Source organism: Tachypleus tridentatus, chromosome 13, assembly GCF_004210375.1.
Source record: "Tachypleus tridentatus isolate NWPU-2018 chromosome 13, ASM421037v1, whole genome shotgun sequence".
Taxonomy (NCBI): Eukaryota; Metazoa; Arthropoda; class Merostomata; order Xiphosura; family Limulidae; genus Tachypleus; species Tachypleus tridentatus.
In genome coordinates this window covers 73,436,982-73,462,640 of record NC_134837.1, presented here as the reverse complement: position 1 = coordinate 73,462,640, position 25,659 = coordinate 73,436,982, and the positions used below count along the sequence as shown (strand labels likewise).

The 25,659-nt window shown below is 33.4% G+C and overlaps 1 protein-coding gene and 1 long non-coding RNA gene across 10 annotated transcripts in view; one reads left to right on the top strand and one right to left on the bottom strand.

Moving 5' to 3' along the window:
- The first annotated feature begins 10,744 nt into the window (after positions 1 to 10,744).
- The window catches only part of LOC143237199 (uncharacterized), a 23,875-nt gene continuing 8,960 nt past the window's right edge, over positions 10,745 to 25,659 (top strand). The window contains exons 1-4 of one of the 9 annotated variants that reach the window (XM_076476190.1): positions 10,745 to 10,899; positions 13,487 to 13,622; positions 15,642 to 15,759; positions 24,970 to 25,074. In XM_076476190.1, coding sequence (XP_076332305.1) covers positions 13,520 to 13,622; positions 15,642 to 15,759; positions 24,970 to 25,074 — 326 coding nt within the window. In that variant the 5' untranslated portion in view covers positions 10,745 to 10,899; positions 13,487 to 13,519. Of the gene's footprint in view, positions 10,900 to 10,931; positions 12,704 to 13,486; positions 13,623 to 15,641; positions 15,760 to 24,969; positions 25,075 to 25,659 lie in introns of those variants that run through there. The other 8 variants (XM_076476187.1, XM_076476188.1, XM_076476185.1 and 5 more) reach the window with 8 other exon arrangements.
- Positions 21,932 to 25,659, bottom strand: part of LOC143237200 (uncharacterized) — a 19,747-nt gene continuing 16,019 nt past the window's right edge. Inside the window, exons 2-3 of the long non-coding RNA XR_013019914.1 lie at positions 24,362 to 24,446; positions 21,932 to 22,328 (exon numbers count right to left, since the gene is read on the bottom strand). This is a non-coding gene — a long non-coding RNA (uncharacterized LOC143237200). The remainder of the gene's footprint in view (positions 22,329 to 24,361; positions 24,447 to 25,659) is intronic.

The following is a 25,659-nucleotide window of genomic DNA, read 5'->3' as shown; positions in this document are numbered from 1 at the left end:
TAGAGTGCTCTAAGATTCACCATGCTGTTCTGTTCCCTTATTAGCGCACTCATTACTTTATTTTTAGAAAGGTCTGTTTGTTTATATGCAAAAACGGCTCGTTTGGGCTGAAAACACTTTACATAGAAGAGCGAACAACGTTTCGACCTTCTTCGGTCATCGTCAGGTTCACAAAGAAAGAGGTAACTGACCGGACGCTGACCACATGTTTGAAAGGGGTTGTGTAACTGTGTGTCGAAATGTAGAGGGCGGTATTAGATGTTTGAATATATAATTTATTATATTAATATAGGTATAAAGGCGTTCCTTTATATTGGTTTATTTTGGGTTTAAGTAGTAACAAAATATGACATTCCAATTAATACCAAATTTATTCAAAAACTCGGCACAAAACTGAGGTCTATACTATGTAAAAACTACACTGACAAACACCACACCAACATTATTTATAAAATACAATGTGATAACTGCCACGACTTCTATATTGGAGAAACAAGTAGAAAAATGGAAACCAGATTCAAAGAACATAAAAAGTCACCTTCACACGTTTTCGAACACTGCAAGTCAAATAAACACAACATAACCATAGAAAACACTCAAATATTAAATAAAGAAACAAACATAAACAAACGTAAAATTAAAGAAGCCTTACTTATACAACAACTTAAACCCAAAATAAACCAATATAAAGGAACGCCTTTATACCTATATTAATATAATAAATTATATATTCAAACATCTAATACCGCCCTCTACATTTCGACACACAGTTACACAACCCCTTTCAAACATGTGGTCAGCGTCCGGTCAGTTACCTCTTTCTTTGTGAACCTGACGATGACCGAAGAAGGTCGAAACGTTGTTCGCTCTTCTATGTAAAGTGTTTTCTCAGCCCAAACGAGCCGTTTTTTGCATATAAATTTCTCAATAAGTGGGTTTCTCGTCATCACTGATTATTAGGTCTGTTTGTTGTTTTTTTTTATTTCACGCAAAGCTACACGAGGGCTATCTGCGCTTGCCGTCCTTAGTTTAACAGTGTAACACTAGAGGGAAGGCAGCTAGTCATCATCATCCACCGTCAACTCTTGGGCTACTCTTTTACCAACGAACAGTGGGATTGATCATCACATTATAACGCCCCCACGGCTGAAAGGGCCAGCATGTTTGGTGCGACAGGGATTCGAAGCCGCGACCCTCAAATTAAGAGTCAAACACCTTAACCTCCCTGGCCATGCCGGGCCAGTTAGAAAGAAATATATAAAATTTTATTTCATTTTGTTTAGTCTGTCTTGTAATTCAATTCCTGAACGAACTTTCTGTTATCTGAAAAGTATTTTGACGAATACCACCACTGTAATGAGACCGATATTTATGTATTAACACTGGACTAAATATTATATATGACCAGTTTGTCCGACTAAAGTAAGATAAATATTCCAAAAAGCAGTTGTCAACTTTTCTAAAAGTATAATTAGTATTTAAAAAATGCAGGATGTGGCATTTTTTGATATCTTAATGCGAATGAATCTGAATTTATGAGTGAAAATTATGTTATTATCCATGTTATCAAGACAATATGTATCAGTACATACTCAGAACAATCTGGTACTAGTATAGCAACTAATGAGATATTGCACTGCCGCACATGATTCATTCTACTCATTTCAGTTGGCTTTGTCTGTTTGTTTATATTATTTTGTTGACATTTGTGCAAAGATACTCAAAAGTTATCTCTGCTAACCGTCCCGAATTTTGAAGTGATAGACGAGAGAAAAATCAGCTGGTTAACTCCATTCACAGTCAACTATTGGACTTTTGTATATAATGTCATGCTTTCTCAGTCTAGAACAGAATAATATGCGAGATGGTAACTCAAATATTGATTTGCTTAACTTTCTTCACTACGATTAGGTCAAAGTGTTTATGCCATGACCTTTCACATAATTGCATTCAAAATTTACTTGAAAGTAATTTATTACCAATGTATTTAAATAAGGTTGGTATCAAAGCGTAATTAATGAGTCAAATTTTACTGCTATATTATTTTATTTTCTTAATTTTACAAGGAAATATTTCAAAAGATTTTCAGTCTCACCTATTATGAGAATTTTGAAGTTTGTTCTCTGAGTCTTTTCCATTATCTAACTTATTTACTTCTCTTATCTGAAGTGCAGAATTTAATTTAATTAATAAGAAAATCAGACTCATCTGACACTCCCACTTACCACATGTTTTTGTTCGTAGATTGCCAATAATTCTTTCTGACATTTTATATCATTTATAAGAAATAGTTTGGTTTGGTTTTTGGAATTTCGCACAAAGCTACTCGAGGGCAATCTGTGCTAGCCGTCCCTAATTTAGCGGTGTAAGACTAGAGGGAAGGCAGCTAGTCATCACCACCCACCGCCAACTCTTAAGCTACTCTTTTACCAACGAATAGTGGGATTGACCGTCACATTATAACGCCCCCACGGCTGGGAGGGCGAGCATGTTTGGCGCAACTCGGGCGCGAACCCGCAACCCTCAGAATAAGAAATAGTAAAATAAGGTTCTAATTGATCGAATGGTATATAACGCTAGATTAGTTTCAGTATAGAGTACTGCGAATTTCCTCCTCAGTTTGAAAATTTTTCTCCTGGTGTTTGAATCGAATAGCTGAGGAAATTATTATAATGTCCTTTTGTCCTAGTTATAAAGTCAGTTATATTATCAGTTATAAGACATGGATTACTTTGCGCATGTTGTTATTTTGCTAGTTTACTAGCTTAAATTTCATCAGCTAACAGCAAAAAAAACCCAAGATGTCAAAATAATATATTGTCCTTTTTTATGTATATTTTTATATATTAATATAACAGTAACAAAAACGTAAAAACCACAATCATATTTAATCATTTTATTTGTTTTTGAATTGACACAAAGCTGCTAGAGGGCTACATTCGCTAAACATCCATCATTTGGTAGTGATAGATTAGAAGTAATGTACTGCCAATTGTCAAGTCTTAAGATATTCTTTTACCAGCAAATAGTGGAACAGACTGTCACATAATAATGAACCTACAGTTGAAAAGATGAGAATATTTAGCAACTGAAATTCGAACCAACGACCCTCAAGTTGCAAATTGAGTGTCCTAACTACCAGGACATATCAGGTCTTATAAAATATAATAATAACATTTCTTCATGAGGTATGCTTGAGAGTAACTCGTGTAATATGTCAGAAATAACACGAGCTATGCATCCACCGAGTGATTTACAGCTTGTTCAGGAAATTATTTAGTTAGACACGGTTTGAAGAGAAAAAAAAAACAATAAAATTTTGTAGAAAAATTGTAGACTCTTATGAGCCTTAAGCTATTTAGGATAAATTATTATAATTGTCTATTACAATCTGCAGTCACAATAGAAAGATAAATAGGTAAGTTAGTTTTATTTTATATGTTTTATAGTGGTTACAAAATTTATTTAAATTACTAAGTCCGTATAGAGTTAGGGTAGAGAAAAATTATATATAAAGTGTAAAGTTTTACTGAAAAAGTATGATAGTAGGAAGTTGTAGAGGTGAGGCAAATGAAATTTGATAATTTTTAGGTAAGAAAAAGTATTTCTCATTTTATAACGAAAATGACTGCATTCAGGGTAGTTCGCACTTATATGTATATAGACAAATCTTTAATAAAAATAACAAAATAAAAAATATGATTTTTTTTTTTTTGTAGAAAAAGTTGTAATGTTTACTGAAAGCTTGCAAAATTTCGTGAAGATGAACTTACCACATTAAAAGTTATAGTATGGAAACTGGTGGTTATTTTGTGGTTATAAGGTAGGTGTAATCTACTGACTTTGTACGGAAAGTATAATACATATATAAATACTCAGCAAAAGTATCTCAAAATACATATGCTCTGTTTTTTATTTTGTTTGTTTATTTGAAATAAAGACTGTTTCACTGTTTCGTACATTGTTTTCAAACCCAGTCAAAAGTGAGAAAATTAAGAACAACTCTGGAAAGCATATTATAGTAAACCTCCACGTATCTACCAAGTATTTACTCCAAGAGAAGACAAAAGAACTAAGAACGTTACATAGTAGATAGGAAGGAGAAATTTGGTACCATGACTACAGAATTTGTTTTTGCGGAGCATCTGTTTTATTTAAATGAGTGTATTTCCCTGTGCTATTCTGAATGCTTGTGTTGTTGAATTGAAGCTTCATAGTTAAAGAAATGTAATTTTCCTTTGGATGAAGGACATATAAACAAAAGGAAAGTCAGGTCTAAGAGAAATCTTTTTCTGGACCTTAGAGGCTTATCGATACTATTGAGAATCATGATATTTTTTCTTTTTGTAATTGCAGATTTCGAGAAGAAAAATGTCATCATCTGTTGCACCCAGATGACCAATAAATTATTCTTCTCAGCCCATGAGAAACATTTGAACTGAAAATTATTGTAGTACTACAAATTTGGTGAATCCAAGACTGGATGAGCTATGTTTATACAGGACTCCCAGGCTTTTCTGAATGGAATAATCCAATCCAGCACTAAATGATAAAGAATAACTGGAGGCAGCAGTATATGCGAGACTGGACACAGACTGATGAAAAAGGTTACCTATGTGGCATTGATGAGCCTCTCCATAGCAGGAAGTACCCCACCATGGTGATCACAGAGAAACCAGGAGCCATGCAGAATTAATGGGTGAGTTACCTCCAGTAAGTCACTGTTCTCGAACTCAAGGGCAGAGATCTAGCAGTTTGGCACTTGTAAATATAAGAGTTCTTGCATTCACCAACTCTTCTGCATTCTGAGGTTTTGGGGTACTAGCATTGTGTCAGCCAATACTCCACAAACGAGAGGTTTATGCCAAAACCACAGGTTTCTATGATAGAGGCGAAGTAAATCATACCCTTTTACGTTTGAAGGTGAATTTTACAGAAAAAAGAAAACTTTTTTAATAGAAAACTATTAATACTGATTAATTTTGCAGGTTCACATTTTTTATAAAAAAATATGTGCTAATAAATGAAATATAGAACTTGGTGCAGAAAGAGCTCTTTTCGAGTGGCAATCCGAACGTTTTAGTTTTTAAGTTTGCCGCTAGGAAAAGTACTAGTTGCCAAACAAACCGCCAACGCCAACGCGTTGAATGTAAATAAACATGGCCAGTGCATACGGAGAAACAGAGGCGGAGTCTGTTTTGACTTTGTGTTCTGAGCAATGTCGAATAGCGCCGTATCAAGTTGAACCTACTCTAAACGAACCTAGAACAGTTACTTTTGACACAGATCTGACAAGTTCTAATGATGAGGGTAATTCCATGAGGGAGAGTAGCGGAATTGTGAGTGATACTGATAGCGCCCAGGCCAGTTGCGAGTCGATGATACCTCCAGTGGAAGAATGGTAAGCGTAAGTCATGACAACAAATATGGTCTGTATTATTTAACGTGCAATTTTAAGCATCTCGAAACCTGTCTGGTGTTTATAAATTATTGGTATCACAGACTGGTTTTCATTTGTTTATACTTTGCCAACTATGATAACTAATACTCGGCCCTTCCACAACCATTGTACCGGATATTTATGACTCATAACAAAACGAATTTCAATTATACGTCATAATTCTGTCCATAAAATCAAACTAGATGTAGGAGTCTGAATAGTTAATTTAATATTTACCATAAATGTATAATTTATATGACATATTCCGTATGTTCTTTCTTGGGCCTGGCATCGCCTAGCGCGTAAGGCGTGCGCGTAATCCGAGGGTCGCGGGTTCGCGCCAAACATGCTCGCCCTCTCAGCCGTGGGAGCGTTATAATGTGACGGTCAATCCCACTATTCGTTGGTAAAAGAGTAGCCCAAGAATTGGCGGTGGGTGGTGATGACTAGCTGCCTTCCCTCTAGTCTTACACTGCTAAATTAGGAACGGCTCGGTGCAGTGGGCTAAGCGATTGCGGCCCTATGTCCCTAGATGGAATCTAATGGTGATAACTAACTAACTAATTCCGTATGTTTGTGCAAGGTGTAGGTGTAAACCATGTTATCATAAAACAAACATAAAGTAGCAATATCAAGACAAAAAATAGTCTCACAAAGTATGTAATCCAAAAAAAGCACCGATATATTTACATTAAACACCAGCACTGAAAGGAACAAAATGGTCGGCGCGCAAAGAAGCGTGTTTGGCAACAGAAACAGCCGAACGACCGAGAGGAACTAGAGTTCGAGGACTCGTATATTTTGTTTCATTTTTTACTCAAAAACTGAAGTGTTTAAAAAATATGGCAACCACAAAGGAATTATACCTAACCAAAGTACAGTTTCTAAGGCAATTATTAAATTTGTTGAAACTTCGCCTTTAAGGATATGGCAAAAATGATTTTAACCATTTCTCAGGATATTTCAGACTTAAATGGTTCATCATATGTTATCACATCTAGCCATTTCAGGTAGTCAGCACCTGAAATGGCTAGATGTGATAACAGATGATGAACCACTTGAGTCTAACTTTGGACACCCTGGCTCTTAACGACATTGGAAATTTAAACAAAGTGCAACTATAGTACTATATTACAGTTATTACCGAGTTGCACTGATGTTCTGACTTTGTGAAGAGCTGATATGTTTACCGAGCCAAGTTGGATGCTTAAAAGCGATACTCTCATGAATTGGTTTATTGACATACGAAATTCTGGAGTCAAGTGGAGCAAATAAGTGTGTGGAACTTCTAACAAGCTGTAACTGTATGTTACAGACAAACATTTCCTGAACTAACTTGAGCAAGAATCAGAGGCTAAGACTGGTGGGTTGTATGGTTTTTCATGTAAAGCTACACTAATTTAGCAGTGAAAAGCTTGAGGGAAGGCAATTAGTTATCACTATTTACCACCAACTCTTGGGCTATTTTTTTTTTACAAAGGAATAGTGCCTCTACGGCTGAAAGGGCAAGCCCTTTTGTTGGGACGAGGATTCGACCTTGTGAATCGAGCACCTAAACCAACTGGCCATGACAATGAGAGTAGAACTTTCATAATGGGCTCTACTTTGTATAATTCCTTCATGTGAAGTGAGAGACCTATGTTCTTTCTCAGAAAAAGAGAATAAATCAGATTATTGTGAATCTGAATGTAACGATTTTTATTTCATTTTATTTGGTTATACTTACTTTTCTGAGATTGGAACTGAAGTGATTGTATCAACAAATGTACAACAATACAATGCCTTGATGGTTCTACTATTAGTATTAAAAGCCACCTAGGGCAGTAAATCCATGTTAGTATACACTATTGTATTTATCCTAAGTCGATATAATTTTAATTTTGTTTTCAATAAGTTTTAGCGAAAAATTCTTAGTTGAGCTCGAGCTTCACAGCACATTACGATACCATAACGACAGCACATTACGACACCATAACTATCAAGACATAGCTAGAAGAAGCTGCCTTCGTTGTTACTATGACAATGACACATAACCTACAGAGGCACTCTGTCTGCAGTTACTTGTGTACGTGGTGATTTGTAATGTTAAGATATATGTATCAGGCAATACACGTGAATGTGTAAGTTCCTCTAGCTCAGGCTTAGCATGGCCATTTGGTTAAAGTACTCTACTCGTAATCTGAGTGTCGCGAGTTCGAATCCCTGTCACACCAAACATGCTCGCCCTAGTCATAGTGTGAAGGGCAACCCCACTATTCGTTGGTAAAAGGGTAGCTCAAGAGTTGGCGGTGGGTGGTGATGACTAGCTGCCTTCCATCTTGTCTTACACTGCTAAATTAGGGACGGCTAGCGCAAAATTCAAACCAATCCTGTAACCCCATTTACTCATAAAACATATGTGCGGTGTTATACATATTTATGGAGCCTTACACAAATTCATTCATGACTATTGTATAACCAAATGAATGAATTAGTTGGAACACAGCTATTAAATAACATATAAACCAAAATAAAGAAGTTGACCTAGATATTAAGACTTTGAATTATGAAGTTAACTAAAGTTTCTGGCTTTGAGCATTATTTGGAAATATACTGTATCTGATATTTTTGTTGGTACTGGCGAGAGAAATCTTCAATTTTTACATTGAAATATTTACTAAATAGTGGATTTTTTGGAAGAAATAATAGTAATGTCTCAATATCTAATCAAGATAGATAAATCAAAGAACCCAGACTCCACCTTTTTTATCAAATACAAAAACACAATGTAAGGAAACAGTAATGTATTAAATAGAAACGAAAGATGAAATGGAAATATAAGTGGTAAAAATAGTATATCGATTTTTTTTCTGGGATCAGTTACATTCACAGTCCTGTATATATATGCATATAAAGAAAAAATATGAATTTTTTACACACCCAATTACTCTGCATCTTAATGACCCATGTTAATTCCTTCCCCCCCCCCCCAAATAAACAAAAAATAAACCACTGATAACCAATGGCAACATCAAAACCTTTCATACAGAAAGTTAGTCAATGAAACTATTAAGTTCCTCTAGCCATATTTACTCATTAACATTTTGGCAAAGAATGTTACGTTTGTTTTATTTATAAAAAGACTTGTATTTTCTGGCACATAATGAATAAAAAGTGAAAGTGGTCATTTCTACAGAGGTTATTTGAGGATAACATTTCCCACTTTAAATTAAAGTGATCGTTAGTCACGTGGGCAATGCTTGAGAATAATGTCATGCTTTCTCGATCTTGAACAACTTTAAACTTGAATTTTTTTAAAACTAGGGTACAAATGTAATAAAATTTAGACTTGTTTTGACACAACGTAATTTAACCAAACTTTAACTTTAAACTTCAACTTAACACTACTGATATATATCACTCGTACTTTTGTTGTTGTATTAATTAAATAAACATTATTTCGCTATGTGCAGACTTATGTCAAGTTTCTAACTTATTCTTAGGCGCAGTCAAATTTAATGAAATTGATATTTTTGTTCTCAAATGCACTTTCTGGCAAAACTCACTTATCTTACATTTTGTTTCGAATTAATCTTAGGAAAATCAACGAATTTGAAAACAACATAACCACAATAATTTTACTGAATGGACTTCACAGTTATTCTAATCATGGCGTTCCCATGTAATAAAAAGTGTGAATTTTGCAAAGTACTAAATGGCTTAATGGTTAACGCACTCGACTCTCAACCTTTCAATCAGAGGGACGTGACAGAAATGTGACAGTTATTCTGCTATCAAGTAAGCGTTGATTGTAGGAGGTGTTTGCTACCACCTTTTTTCTAGTCTCGCACTTCAAAATTCTAGACGCTTAGAGCAAATAGTCCTCGAGTAACATTTTGCAAAATTCAACACAAACAAACAAAATTTTAATCATTAAACGTTATAACTAACATAATCTTACAGCTATAATAGTGGCGTAACTCATGAATTAGTAAAGGAAACGTTGTTCGTATTTAAAGCATAACAAACAGAACAGCAATGAGATGAATTACGTTTGCCTAAAGCCGTCTAATAGATCAGCGTTAAGTCTGCGGACTCATAATGTTGAAAACCAGTTTTCGGTACCCGTGGTGGGAACAATTCATATAGCGCATTCTTTAGTTTTGTGCTTAACTAAAAAAAACCAAACAAACATTTGCCCAGTTCCACTTCCTAGTAATTAATATGCCAGATACAAATCTCTCTGCCTGGCATGGCCAGGTGGTTAGGGCGCTCGACTCGTAACCTGAGGGTCAGAATTCGAATTCCCACCACGCCAAACACGCTCGCCCTTTCAGCCATGGAGCCTTATAAAATTGACCTAAGTTCCATTATTCGTTGGTAAAAGAGTTGCCCAAGAATTGGCGATGGGTAGTGATAATTAGCTGCTTACCTTCTATTCTTAAATTGCTAAATTAGGGATGGCTAGCGCAGACAGCCCTCACGTAGCTTTGCGCGAAATTCAAAAACAAATACAAAGCACCTCTAAGGCAAAGGTAGCTTGACACAGAAATGAGGATATTATTATGATTATCTTTTCAATACAGTCTACATATAACTTATGGCGTTGCTATTGTTTTTGATTTTATGGACAATTCTCCACAATGGATTATCTGTGCTTTTCCGCTGATAGGAATCTAATCTTGAATTTTAGCTGTGTAAGCTCATGAAGTTACTGCTAACCCATCTGGGTGCACATTGTAGCTACAAAAGGAAAAAAAAATCTGAAGTAAACATTGCCAATTGCAATGTAGTTAATAACTACAAATTAATATTACTTATTCATTTATTGTTCTTCTTCTTCCTACGGCCCGTCATGACCAGGTGGGTTAAGGCGTTCGACTCGTAATCTGAGGGTCGCGGGTTCGAATCCCGGTCGCGCCAAACATGCTCGCCATGTCACCCGTGGGAGCGTTATAATGTGATGGTCAATTCCACTATTTGTTGGTAAAAAAGTAGCCCAAGTGGTGATGACTAGCTGCCTTAGCTGTCTTACACTGCTAAGTTAGGGACAGATAGCCCTCGAGTAGCTTTGTGCGAAATTTAAAAAACAAACAAAGAAACTTCTTCTTGTTAAGTTCATTTATTAAAATGAAGATTTTAGCTGGAACGTAAAATACTTTAAAAATTTTAGCTCATATTACTTATAGTGAAAGATCAAGTCTATAAGATGGTCTTTTACCCAGCAAACATTTTAGTTACAGAAATTCCCACACAGGATCAGGACTGATTCAGAAGTAAAAATTAGTTTCAAAAGCCATACTTCGAACGTCTTAACTATTTTTAAATCCTTAATAGAATTAGTTTTAAGTTTTCTATGTTATATCGAACGAAAAAACAACAAAAATAATCAAATTTATTGATAAAAGTTTCAAAGCTAAACTTATTTAAAACATTTATATTCGTTTCCCGTGGTGGACAAAGTGCAGATAGTTTATTAGGTAGCTTTGCGATAAGACAAATTATTCATAGCAAATTTTGTGTAGAGTCTGAATATAAGCCTAAATATTTTTCTTCTCCAGAGAGCAGTATCATTTTAAATTAACAGTTACGGAAAGTGACAGTATAGGCTGCACTGTGTTAAATTGTTAACCTTTGAGTTTATAAAACATTTATTTTCCCAATAAATGTAAAAATATTTACTTAATACAGTTTTAAAATTCGAGAAGAATCTCTAAAAATGTGATAATTATTTACGTCCTAATTTAGTATTTTGTAGTGTGTAAGGGCGTAAGCTCTTTGTGTTATGTTTCAATTTTGAATTTCAGCTTCGTTAAACTAATCTGTGTTACTGTTAGGTATAGGGTATACCACAAGTTGTTAGCAATTTATATTTCTCAAATAAATGTGTTAAAAATCACACAGTTACTTGGGTTATAAAACTGTAATACTAAGCAACGGCCAAATATTAAGAACTAAAGCCTACAATTTATTATCACATTTGTTTATACCTAATGATATTGCAAATTACGACATGACCTGACGTTTGGCCTGGGGTAAATACTAATTGGCTAAGTGAACGTACGATAACGTAAGTTGTGAACTTAACGTGTGACATCTGAACGTTAACCAAAAATCTGTACTGACAGGGTATTAGTAAACATTATGAATACGCGTCATTAGTGTTGTATTAGTTATTAATAAAGTGTTTATAGGTATGTGATTTCCAGAATCTAAAACAGGTGCATGTTTATCATACAGACTGAAAGTGTAAATTGATACATTTTCAAATTCTAATATCTGATGTTTATTCTGACATGTTTCAAAAATATTTGTTAAAAACTTGTGTAGTTAAAAATAAAATCGTTTCAAAGTTATTTTAAGTGAACTCAGAATAAAACTTGCATTTTTGTGGCTGGATAGATCTTCAAATCTGAATTCCTGTGGGTGTTCAATGAAAGGTTTCAAAAACAGCAGAAAGTGAAGAGTGTGATGTGTCTTTATGAGGTGACTCTCAAAGTAAAATTTAAAGGAGTCATGTATAACGGCATATCACATATTAAACTTACACTGAAGCACAAAGAAACAATTTTTTACTGCTTTGTATTGAGACAAAAAACAGGCTAAAAACTGGAACATATAGTAATCATACACGTATAATCATATTACAGTATCACTGAAGTTTTATTGTCATTGTCAAACAAATAGAAACTTGAAATTTCATGTTAATACTCCAGTGGTATTGTGGTACTGAAAATCGGTCAGAATTATATTATTGTTTTATTTAATTAACATTGCAAAATATAATTTTATGTAAATGGAAAAACCAAGTCATACTTTGCCTTTTATATGGTCTAAAAGTTAACCATCGAGAATTTAGCCTTTCTTGATAAATAATTAAATATAACTTAAAATTACAAATCCATACAATTATCCAACAACATTGACACTATAACTTTTATAAATGTGAAGATATAAATTATGCAAATGACTAAGCCTGAATCTCTTTCCAATTGTAAAGTAGTCACCTTTACTAATCCTAACATTTCAGAAATAAAAATTATTTTCAGTGGCTATATTTTTATGCCATGCCAAATTAAAACAGCAAATACATAGGTAGTTTTTGTTTCAAAGCTGAAATTATTGAAACCATTTATATTAATCAGAAAGTTTACCTATATTCACATAAAATTATTGAATGGAAAACTTCACTGAACAAACTCCATAACTTAACTAACCCATGTCACTTGACTATCTTAAGGAAGAGCATTATCAGCCAAGTTAGCTAACATAATTTCAGCCCATGTAGGTATCAGTGTCATTTAAGGAAATATAAATGAGATGTGTGTGTGTGTTTTCTTATAGCATAGCCACATTGGGCTATCTGCCAAGTCCACCGAGGGGAATCGAACCTCTGATTTTAGTGTTGTAAGTATGTTTTTGACAAACATTTCAGGGCTTATAACGATAAACACTGTTTCAATACCTGTGCTTGGCAGAACATAGTGTACTGTGTGGCTCTGTGCTTAACAACATACAACCTAGGGTAACTTTAAGTAGGACAAAATAGAAAAAAAATGAAGTTAATTATTATTATTGATATTAAACCAAAGCATATTTTGAAATTAAGGTTATGGAAAACTTCAAAAAAGTAAAATGTTGTTGCAAATAAACACCATGTCAAACTAAGTTTGGTATAAGAAACAAACCTAGCTAAGGATAGTTGCCAAAAACCACCTGGTTGTAAAACAATCAGAAAGAGAAGTGCAATACATCACGATTTTGTAATATAACAGAAATTCAGAAGCGCAACAGATGTGATCACAATTGCCCTCTGCTAGTATAGTGGTAAGTCTATGGATTTACAATGCTAAAATCAGGGGTTCGATTCTCCTTGGTGAACTTAACAGATAGCCTGATGTGGTTTTGCTGTAAGAAAATGCACAGTGATCACAAATTCAAATTAGTTAATAAAGAACTAAAAGGATTGGAATATTTAAAATTGTGTGTTCCAAAGAACATGCTTTACTTTTTATATTGCAAATTTTGTTCTTGTTATGTTGCAGTGTTTTCCTTGGTTTCTTTTAGTGCTACCAGAAGGTACAAGTTTTCAGTGTAAAAATGAAAGATCTCACTGTGGATGGAATTAACATATCAGAGTTAACAGACCAGCAGTTGTTTATATCATTGAGAAATGCTGGAGTGGATGTAGGACCAATTACTGGTAAGTTTCCAGTATGGAACAGAAGGAGTGTTAAACACTCATTAAATATTAGTATTTGTAACCTGTTTCAGTTATATTCACACATGTAGCCTTGCCTAACGTTACACATGATCTAGACAGTAGCTGCAAATAATTGTATGTCAGTCAAACTTCTACAGCAAACACTCATAGAAATCATAATATTGTAATAACATTGATAAAACAGCACACAGTGCTGTATTTCTTCAACAGTACTCTTGGAAATAAAGAAAAGGTAAATATAATCAAATAAAAGAAGTAATTTCTTACTTATATTAAAGTTGATCTAATAGCTTGAAACATATACATGGAGTATATATATATGTATGTACATTATACCACCAGTATTTTTTCTTAAGGCTGTATAAAATATGCTTTTATTTTCAGGTACCTAGACACAGTTGTGTATCAGATATTTTTTATTTTGATGATAAACAGTTAAGATAAAAAAGTTTCAATGTTTTTTCCTAATCGTATTTGACTTGATTCAGTAGTATAACAAGTATGTTTTAACAGTGTTGTTAGTACAAGTAAGAACCTTCTGATACAAAAAAATGCTATGTACACTTTCTACAGATGCATTTGTTTTGTGATTTTGGACCCTATCATTGATTCAAAATTTAATGTTGTGTAAACCTTGTTAGGTAGATGTATTACATGTTATATTTTATTATCTGATCATTTGTCAGTTGGAGTTTTGAATCATACATTTAAACCAATTTAAACCTTTTATCTTCTTGTATTTTCCAAAACCTTATAGACAGTCTAGTTGAGAATCCTGATTTCATTACAGTTTGATATTTTACAAAGAATCCAAAACATATGTATCAATATCTTGTTATTATGTATTTGAATAAATAGAGTTATTGACGAAAATAGTGTTTTGTCCAGTGCCAGATACATTTTGAAAGAGGATATTTCAACATTTTGAATGCCCTATTTCAGTTAGACTCTCTGACAGAGTCCAGGGGAATAACTGCTATAGAACTGACTTAGAACTAATCCTAAATTCAATAACCCATATCATTATATGCATGTAAATCATAGAATAATAATAAATAAACTTAAAATTGAATTGTAATTATATCGACCCACATACAAGTGATATACACATTTGCATTTTATGTGCTTTTACTTTGAATTCAGTCACCAGAAAAAAACAAAACTAAAACCTGGAAATCAATGTTAAATATTTGTATACTTAGCTGTTAACTATTACTAAAAATTAAAGATATGAAGAAGTAGTTTATTCCTGTGAGTAGAATGAGTGTTTGTAGCTTTGTAATGGTGTTCCAAGCATATAACCTAGTTTAGAGTTGAGCTGGGTGATAAGTGGAATGTTTAACTGATCAGTTATGTTCAACTGAAGGATTATTCTCATTTGAGACTGGAATAGTTGGAATAACTGATACTGGTAATAACTGAATAGATTAACTTTAATTAGTTGATTATTTTTATGAGTTGTGATACCAACAACTTAAGTTGAACAAAGTTGAAGTAATTATAGATAATAACGAGGGATTATAATGTATCTCAGAACAGCTGGTATGGGTATTAACACTTTTACTTATAAGGAGAGAACAATGTTTCGACCTCAAGATGGCCTAGGAAGGTCAAAACGTTGTTCTCTCCTTATCAGTAAAAGTGTTAATATCCATCCCAACTGTTCTGAGATACATTTTTAATTCAAGTGGGTTTCTCGTCATCAAGAGGGATTATAATGGCAGTATTTTGATTACTTGGAATAATGGTGAACAACAGTAATGATTAGTTGAATATTTTCTGTGACACTAGTTCATATTGTTGTTGTTTGTCAGTAATTGTATGAATCTTCCAGCTATAGTCTAGAGCATTTAAAGAAATGCTGTATAATGTGATATATTATTTAATACGACAATGTTTTATCATTTGAGTGAATTATTTTTTTCACTTTTTTTATGTGTACATTGAGGGTTTTTAGTAATGTTCTATGTTCCATGATTTCTTCTTCTCTACCTGTAGGCTCAACTCGAGCTGTTTATGAAAGAAAACTGGCTCGTATCCTTCGAGGTGAAAGTTATTTAGATGATCCATTTGAAAATGAATTTGATGAGAATCAGTGTTCATTAACAGATGATAGGTAGTGTCATGCTAATATGTAAAATTATTTTAGTTGATAATTATATTTCTATGAAATGTTCTTCCAGTTGATGAGAAGCTATATGAATTTCATTGCATGAGTTTCTCTGTATTTCAGAAACACTGATGGGGTGGGCTTGATTTAGATGTTATGGGGAGTACTCTATTGTGATCTCAGGCTTACCGTTTGGGAAGTCTCTGACAGTTACATAGACTTAATTAAAGCAGTAGCTACCTTTACTGAAGAAAATGAGAAATATGTTTATATTTTGTATCAAGTATTCTTAACAGTGTCTCAAGATGGTTGTTTCTATTGCAATATTGTAATATTATAAAAATAATGATACTTAGATGTAAAAAAAATATCTTTATTCTTTTACATTTAACATGCACTGAGCATCAAACCTCTGATATTTGATATTAATGTCCTGTTGTTTAATAGGATAAAAATTTGTATTTTACTTTTAACAACTAGCCATATTCCAGCTGTAAGTATATTTTTCAACATTGCTATACTTATATGAAGTGTACACTTCTTTGTTTTTACTTTGTGAAGTAAGTTTGACCCAAGTTGTATGAAGAAACAGTGTATTCTAATCACAAGTAATACAGTTTGAACAGTATATTTAAACAGCTGTGTTCATTACTAGATGTATATATATATATATAAATGTTTTGTTGTAAATTCACTTTAGACATAAATTTTAGTATCTGTTTCATAAAGCTGATTCAAGACTATGTGATAGGACAGTTTTTAGTGGCAAAAGCTCTGAATATAATTCTTCTTATTATATTTTATTAAAACACTTCATGTAATAATCATTTAAATATAAGTCTAATATTTGAAATAATAATTGGTAAGCCTGAGTTTGTCAAAAAGCAAAAAATCATGACAAAATATAGAACCAAATTGATAGGAAACTTGTCCAAAAACCAATAAATAAGTTGCTTTTAGCACTAAATAGTATCCATAAGTAAAGTATGACAAAGCCGTTAAATAAGTTTTTACATACTTGAATTAACACCTACATATTAACTTACTATGATTGTGTTATTTTGAACAAAATAGGTTCAGTTTTGAATTTTCTGGACTTGTAATCAAATCTGGGATGGCCTCTTACACACTAGGCACTAACTAGCAAGCACTTTTTTAATAATTCATTCTACTGTGTTTTTTCCTTTTCATGTATAAGGTTAAACTTCAGCCCTTATCTCAGGCCACCAATTTTTTAAATTTTTGTTATATATAATCCAATTTTTGAGTTTCCTAAACTTGGAACTAAGCTTTGAACTTTTTGCATATCAGTTACCATTTTTGCTAACTGAGCTGAAGGACTAATCCAATAGCAATTACTAGTGAAGCTTGTTTTAACAAATTGAATACACTAATGTTTGTTTTAATAGTTAATGTTTTCTTTTGCTAAATTATTTATTTTAATTCTGGAAGGAAAGATGAATGTATTGAATTTTACCTTCGTATTAGTTTGCGTGGGTATTCCTGTGTCACCCAGTGTGCTAGGCTAAGAGAAAGGGTTAATAGTAACGTGTTTTGATTTGTCACAAATTAGCTTATTTTTATTTTTTTTAGTAATTAACCTTAGAATTATTGAGGGGGCCCATGTAGATTCCATCATCTGTTTTTTTAAATAACGCAAATGAACGCGGCAGGGGTTTAGTTTAGAGAGAGAGAAGTCTGAAGAATTCTCTCTCTAACTGGGGTGGTAAGGAACGTTGTGGTTCCTCTTTGTCCCCTCACGTGGGATGTTGTTTAAGTGAACTCGAAACTTTGCCTGTATTTAATTTTTACTTGTTTGAGGTATGAAGTGAAGATGGGACATTATAAAATTATCGGGGGAGAAAGAGCGAAACAAAGGCGGCACCGAAGAAGTGAACAAAGCCAGAGTCAGCCAAGCAGACGTCAATGTAAATGTCAATGCAAAATGACTCGATTCAGGGCTGGGCAATATTGTTGCCTTGGCTGGGATTTAAAGATCTAATGCCTGAGATTTGGATGTGGGGGGAAACGGGAGTGCCCCGGTAAAACCCACTTTTACAGGACAGGCGCCGAAAGTTTTACCTGTCCTGTGCCCGAGATCTGAAAAAGAAATGTAAACATGAATCTACTTTGCCTGTGATTATGTTTCTTGTTGAATGATTGTTGAAATATGTTATATGGTGAAATGTATTTTGTCGGTGCACTGGCTAATTTACATAGGGATGCAGTTAGTTTGTTTCTGTGTTCTGCTTTTAAATAATATTTGTATGATATTTCTGTGAGTCTTTCTAAGAGTTGGTAAGTTACTGATTGGGTGTATATAGTTTACGGATGTGTATGATGGTAGTCTGTATGCTGCTCTTAGTATTTTATTTTGTTGTACTTGGATTTTCTGTACTGTGTTGTTGGACATATTATATGTGACATGACATGCATATTCTATTAACAGATGGATGTAAGCCTCGTATATTTGAATGATAGTCTCTGGTGTGCAGTTTGAATATTTGCTGGATATGGCCATTAAATGTGAAATGCGTTTCATGATGGATGAGTGAATGTTGTTAACATGTTTTTTCCATGTAAATCTTGAGTCAAATGTGATGCCAAGGAATGTGATGTATTTGCTCATGATGATAAGGCGTATTGCCTAGTGTGATATTTACTTTTGTCAGAGTTTTTCTGTGTCTTTTTAATTTCTTATAAAAAGTGATTGCTTGCGTTTTTGTTGGATTTAGAACTGCTCTCCACTTTTTGCTCCAGTTCATGACATTATTTAGTGTTTCTTGAACGTGAGACATGGCCATTATTGGGTTTCTAGAGATACTCCAGATAGCATTGTCGTCTGCGTATTGTGAATTGTAAGTGTATGTTAAACTGGGAAAAGGTATATCACTGACAAAAATAATGTATAGGAGTGGCAACAGGACGGATCCTTTGGGCACTCCTGCAGTTATATTGAAAGATTTTGATAAAGTTTTATTGACCTTTACTTTGGCTGTTCTATCTGTTAAGAAGTTTGATATCCATTTAATAATAGTGTGATTTATTTTCAGATGAGTTAGTTTGTACTTAATGGCATTATGCCAAACACTGTCAAATGCTTTTTTAACATTTGAAAATACACCTATGGTTACCTGGTTGTTGTTAAATGCTTTGTAAATTGATTCAGTGAATCATGTGAGGTGATCTATTGTTTGTCTGTTTTTCCTGGAAGCATTTTGAGTTTCGGGTAGGATGTTATTTATTTCACAGAAAAGGAGGAGTCGATTTGAAATGATTTTCTCCATCAGTTTGCCAAGACAACAGACTGATGGGTCAGAAGTTGTCAGAATTTGTCCTGTTTGTTTGTTTCTTTGGTATGGTGATGATAATGGCTTTTTTCCAAGTGTTGAGGTAATAACCTGTTGCTAATGAGACGTTCATGATGTTTGTGAGATGTTGTAATAGAAGACTGGAACCTTTTTGAGAATAATATTTGGTATTTGAGTTCTGTGGTGGTGATTTTTCTACTGATCAAACTTGAGTAGTTTTTTAGTGTCTTACCAGGGGATTGTGGTGTGAAGGAAGATCGATTTGTGTGCATGTAGTTGTTAACATGTTGTTGGTGTTGTGTGTCAAAGTCGGCCAATTTTAGGTCGCTGAAGAAAGATTCGTAGTAGTTAGCTAATACATCGGCTTTCTCTGAATCCGTCCTTACGATTGTGTTGTTGTATGTGATGTGTTGCAGTAAGTAATTTGTGTTTTTGTCAGAAGAAATACTCTTAAATTTTTTCCAAAATTCTTTTGGGCTGTTCTTGGTTTTTTTTTTTTTGCAAAAGTTGTGCCAACTTGTTTCTTTTGCTATTTTAATTTGATGTTTAATTTTTGCATTTGTTCAGTTGATCTGTGTTTTGATGGCCGGATCCCGTGTTGCAAAGTGTGTTCTTAACTGCCTGTGTTTGATTATGAGTGCATGAATTTCTGGTGTTAAAGTCCAATGATTAAGTTAGTGTTTTTTCCTTGTTTTTGGAACTGATGCTTTTCTGAATGGCATCAGTACCTTGTTTAACATAATTGTCTAATTCTGTTTTATTGTTAGCATGTTTAGTTGTGTTGTATATAAGAATCTAGTGAAGCGTTGAAAATGAGCAAATCTGTTTCAGTGTATGTGTACATTGAGGGAGTCACGTACCTCACGGCGGAGTAGCGCGGGTGAATCATGCAGGAAATGGGGAAATGGACACTGGTGATTTCATCATGTACACTAAAATAAGAGATTCTGTTTACTGTGCCCTTGGGAACTATGATAAAATCAGGTACATCGTATGCACCGTTGGTAACTGAAAAGTGTGTAGGAGTGTTGTTGATTATTAGGTTCATGTTGTTTATGGAGAAGAAGAGTTTTTATAATTGATCCTCTATGTGTGTTTCTATTTCCTCTTAGCTCTTTGTGTGGGGAATGAAAATCACCTGTGATAATTGGTTTTGGATTACGGTCAACACATTTTTGTAAGAAGCTAATATCATTATCTTTTGTAGGGGAACAGTATATAGCTAAAATAGGGACTGTTAGACGTTTGTTAAGGTGTATGTTGCAAAAGATTATTTCGTTTATGTTTGATTTAAAATAATCTTCTATAGAGATGAGGTGTGATATTTCCATATTAAAGTAAGCTGTTATGCTTCTGCTATTTACAGAGTAAGGTATACTGTATGTAATAAATCTGGGGATTGTGGTGTTTTGTTTCTCTGTGCAGAGTGTTTCTGAGGTAATAATGATGTTGGTGTTTATATGTTTGTTTATGTTGTGAATTTCTGTTCTTTTATATTTGAGGTTTCCTTGGCAGTTGATGTGTAGAATTTTAATGTGTTGAATCATTGTGTTGTGCTACATAAATTTTAAGTGATAAATAATGTGGTTTGAGATTGGGAAAGAGTAGTGTTTGGCCAGGCTACAGTGAGCCTTGAATGACTCGTGTCTTGAATTCACTTAATTCAGTTAACATTGCTAATACGTTTGTATTAAATCCGTGTGGTTGAAGGTGTGTGTTGTTTTAGTGCGTATGACATCGGCATATTTACGTGTTGTTTGTGGTTGTTTTGTGGGTCAAAATGTGTGCGAATTTGTGAAGTTCTGTACTTTTGAGCATGATCCTTGCATAGGAAGCCATCTAATATCCTTAAACTGGATGCCTGGAAAATATGACCTCAGTCATTGAACAATCTGAGGAATGCATGTTGTGTTTTGAATTCCTTCAATAAACAGAGTTGGGATTCTGTATTGAGAATCAGTGTGTGTTTGAATGTTTGAAACTGTGGCGGAGTTATTAGTTTTAATGTAGTCTGTGTCAGTGGTTGTGTTGTTAATTTTGTGTTTTGAGCTAGTAGAGTTAGAGTTAGTGGAATTATTTAAAACCATACTTACCATAGACTTCTGTATTCTTCAGTCTTCTTTTCTCTGGGGTTGGTTCTCCTTCTTTGGTTGTCTCGCTGGTTGATTCTAGAGCTGAATCTGAATTGTCACTCTCTGATCCATCTGTAGATGAGCTTGAAATTTCAGAGGCTGGTCCTTCAATTGCTTTTTTTAGCATTTCAATAATTTCTTTGTTAGTCATGGCTTCTCCATTCGATCTTGTTATAATCCTGGTTTTTGATCCTTCAAAGTTTTACTAGCCCTTGTAAGGACTAAGAGGTTGCCTTTTTTAGTAAAACTAAAGTTAATACAGAAACAAAATCAAATTATTGCTGGTTCACTGTACGACTCTCGCAGCTGCTTACTGTACATCTGCTCTGCTCAATGTCATCCTTGGACTCCCTTTTTTAAACACATTTTTTTTCTAAACTATTTATGTAACAAATTGCTTCAGGGACTAGGACTTTCTTTGTTAGAGGGTACCAAATAATATAAGAGTCACACAAAAATGTGGAGGTTTTCCTTCTTTACTAACTTTTCTAGCATTTTGTTTCCATTTGTGTATGTTTCTGTTCTTTGATTGAGTAGTGTTTTCCCATTTATTTGAAATACCTGTTATTCATTTATACTAGTGTCTGTGTTGTGGTTTACTTTAATAATTTCTCCTTTTAATTTTTATCTAGAATTTCACAGTTTTCACTCTGTACCTAATACATAAATTCTTTTTGTAAGTTCATGCATACAGTCATATAAGTTGTTGTATAACAAATTGTTTTTCTTCTTTCTGAAACTTAACCTTATATTTTTGAAACTTTAAAATGTGTTGTTTCTATTTAATATCAATTATCCTCCAGAAATGTTATGATTTATATTATATTGAAACTGTTAATTAAAGAAAATATATTTGTTAGGTACGTTCTTTGGGATTATTTGGTCAAATAAGTAATGCAAAGTCTAATTCATTTAATGGTAATGCTTGTTGAAATACAGACTCTAAACTTAATTAACAGACAAACTGATAAATGCAGCTATTAACTCAGTAACAAGTCAGCAAGTAACCCTAGTTTAACTGTTATTTTATATCACCTAAATCATTGATCTATGCACACATTGAATTTACAATGCTGAAATCACAGGTTTGTTTCCCCTCAGTGGACTCAGCAGATAGCCTGATGTGGCTTTACTGTAAGAAAACATAAACACACTATGCACACATCACATGACATTGACACTTTAGAAAAACAATAATACAGAAGTCTAAATACAAAAATGTATAACAAGTATTCTTACTTGATACAATCCGGTAGTAAATGACAGGAAATTATTTTTATTTTAATGTTGTGATGACCATACAGTTGACCATCAGGAAGAATAACATTGTTTTCTATTTCAGACAGTTTAAAACAATTAACTGTAAAACATTTTATCTCCACCCAAAGACATACATTTATTAAATACATATAATTCAAAGACACCAACTGACCAGTTGTGCATTCTAGGCCTTCCCATTCATTATATTAAAGTAAAATAAAAGTAAAACATTGAAAGACAGATGTTTTTATTTAAATATTTATCAAGTCTCCTTAAACTCCACAACTTAAATATGTACCACATTTGAAGGTAGTTCATTCCTTAGGTTAACTACCCTGTGTATAAAAAGAAAACTGCCTTAGATGAAGATCACCCTTACCCTGCCATAGTTTATATCTGTATCTCCTAGTCTTACCATTCGCACCATTAATTACAAAAATAGATTGTATCAGCACTATGAGGTCTCTTAACAATCTTAAACATCTCAATAAGAGATTTCTCTAACTATTCTGTTTTCAAGAGTTTTTGATAACTTAACCTATCTTTGTATGTCAACCTTCTTTCCAAGAGATCATCCTTGTAGCCCCCTCTGAGTCTCTCCAACATCTTAATGTCCTTTATAACGTAAGGAGCCCAAGGTTTAACACAATACTCCAGATATGGTTTTAACTAGTAACATGTACAATGGCATTATAACCACTTTAGATTTGTATTCAGTGTTTCCATAGGCAGATATAACCTAAAATCCTATTTTCTCAACCTACATTGCTTGGATTGCTCAAGAGATTGATCAGTCAGAACACAAAAAATATTTATTTTCAATAACAGTAAGGTTATTCCCGTCAAAAATTATACTTTGTACTCGTAATTCAAGTTCAGTTAACCCATATGTATTACCTTGCATTTATTAAAATAAAAAGCCATGTGCCATTTATTTTCTTAATTCACTAAATATCCAAATATTTTTATATAACAACAGCATCCACCCCACAACCATTTCTTCATCCATGTAACTGATGTAAATTTAAAAAATGCCCTAATACTAAGCTCTGAGGTACCTCACAGCAAGTTTAAAAAACTTATTGAACATTCTTTTATCTATGTCATTGATGTAGATTAAAAGAAAGCATAGGTCCTGCGTCTGAGTCCTGACACAACATACTTGTGACACAAATCCAGCGAGACTGAACATCATTTACAACAACTCTCTACTTTCTTTCATCCAACATCATTAGTCTGTATGTGCACAACAAAAGTTGCATCATGTTAGCATCCTTTTCTACGTTGCTTAATATGTCAATTATATCTTCCACCCCTGCCCCTGAATAGCATAATCTAATTCTTTTTTTCCCTGTTTACCTCACATACTATCCTATCCACATGCTGTACTAAAGACCCTCCTATAACAGTAACCTTATGCTTTTCATTACCATATTGATCTGTACATTTTTTATCCTTCCTTCTCCTACTTCCTTGTCTGGACACATTAAAGTCTATAGTCCATTACTTATTAGAACCTAATCATTATAACTACATTTTTGTTAATATTGGTTTACTGTATAAATATTAATGTGTGTTAATTATTTAAGACATTCCTTGTCAGAAAGGGGCAGAGGGAAAAGTTCAGTGGATATAGTTAACTTCAGAATATTCATAACAAAAGCTGATCAGTTTTATTATTGATTTGAAAACTGATTTTTGTGCATCACTTTTAATAATAGACTGTTAATATTGTTTATTTGGTTAAGAATCAAGTATTGTTAAAGATAAATGACAGAGTTAATTCACATTAATAGTGAAATACTGTATGTAAATCAGATTATTACTCAACTATACCCATTTATTGCATAATTGTATTAAACCTTTTGCTGTGATATTTCGATGTACTTGAACAAACTTTCATACCTGGTGATCGTGAAATGCAGATGTATCCCATGGCTACCAAAAAATGTTTCTCTTTACTGCAACATTCACTTGTTGGCAACAGAATCTAGATGTTTAAAAAAAAACCAAAAACTATGATGAGCAGGAACATCTCTGCATTCTTGAAACAACTGGCATATTGTATGGTGAAAGGGTTAATTAATTTTAATTTTTGCTAGTGGATAATTTCATGATTGTATAGTTTTTTAAACATTAGTTGTATAGTCACAATTAATATTTGTTTGTGTCCAAAAACTTTACAAAAGAAATTTAAAAATGAGCAAACACATATTGTATAAATACATGTAGACAGTTTATTTTATATCACCTGTGTAATTGCATGCACATTTGGCCAAATTTACAGCATTTATCTTGTTGGAATAAAGCAACCAGTAATACTGAGAAGCTATTTTTATGTACAGTTGTTGTTTGTGGTTTAGAAAGTTTTATATTATTTCCACAAGCAGGTCAAATTATTTTGGAAAAAGCAAATAGCACTTAATTCAGTTAATTATCAGTCTTGTAAGTTATGGGTCATTGAATGTGTAATATTCCTGTAATTGAGTTGAAAATATTTTTTTGTAAAACAGAGGTTGGACAAGTATAATACAGGTAATGCACAGACGACCAGTGCCATCAGCCAGTAGTCCTCATCCCATAGATGGTCACAGTAGTCCAGTTTATGGTCAGAAAAGGTATGTTTTTTCTTTCCTTTTGCTTAATATACATTATTTTTAGAAAATGTTTCAGAGGAAGATGGTCTTACGCAAATACATTTGTGGGAATTTTCTTCACAATGTATCTATTGTGTTAATTTAGAAAAAAAAGAAAAAGAAAGGAAAAATTATGAGTAATATTTGATTTCTTAAAATTGGCGTTTATGTATACATGTTGTACAAACTTGCACATTTGCCCTTGAAATGTGCTCATCAGCTCAGGAGAAGGTAATGATTAGTAGGTTTCTTAATCTGAATAATGTAATGTTTATGAATAGTATCAGCCAATGGCAGTTCAATTGGTGGTGTATCACTCTGAAAGTTAGAGGCTGGAGAAAGTATGTTATTTATTTGTATTTTGTGATGGTGACTCCACAGCAGGTGTTGCCATGACAATGGATAATAATAGTACACTAGTAGTGAAGAAATGTTCTGTAGATATTTTGGTTCATTTACTACTGTTAGATTAGATCTCCATAACTAACAAATTGATCTCATATCTGGTCTGATTAACTTCATTAAATGACATCGGATCCAACATCCACTGCATACTAGTCCAGTCTT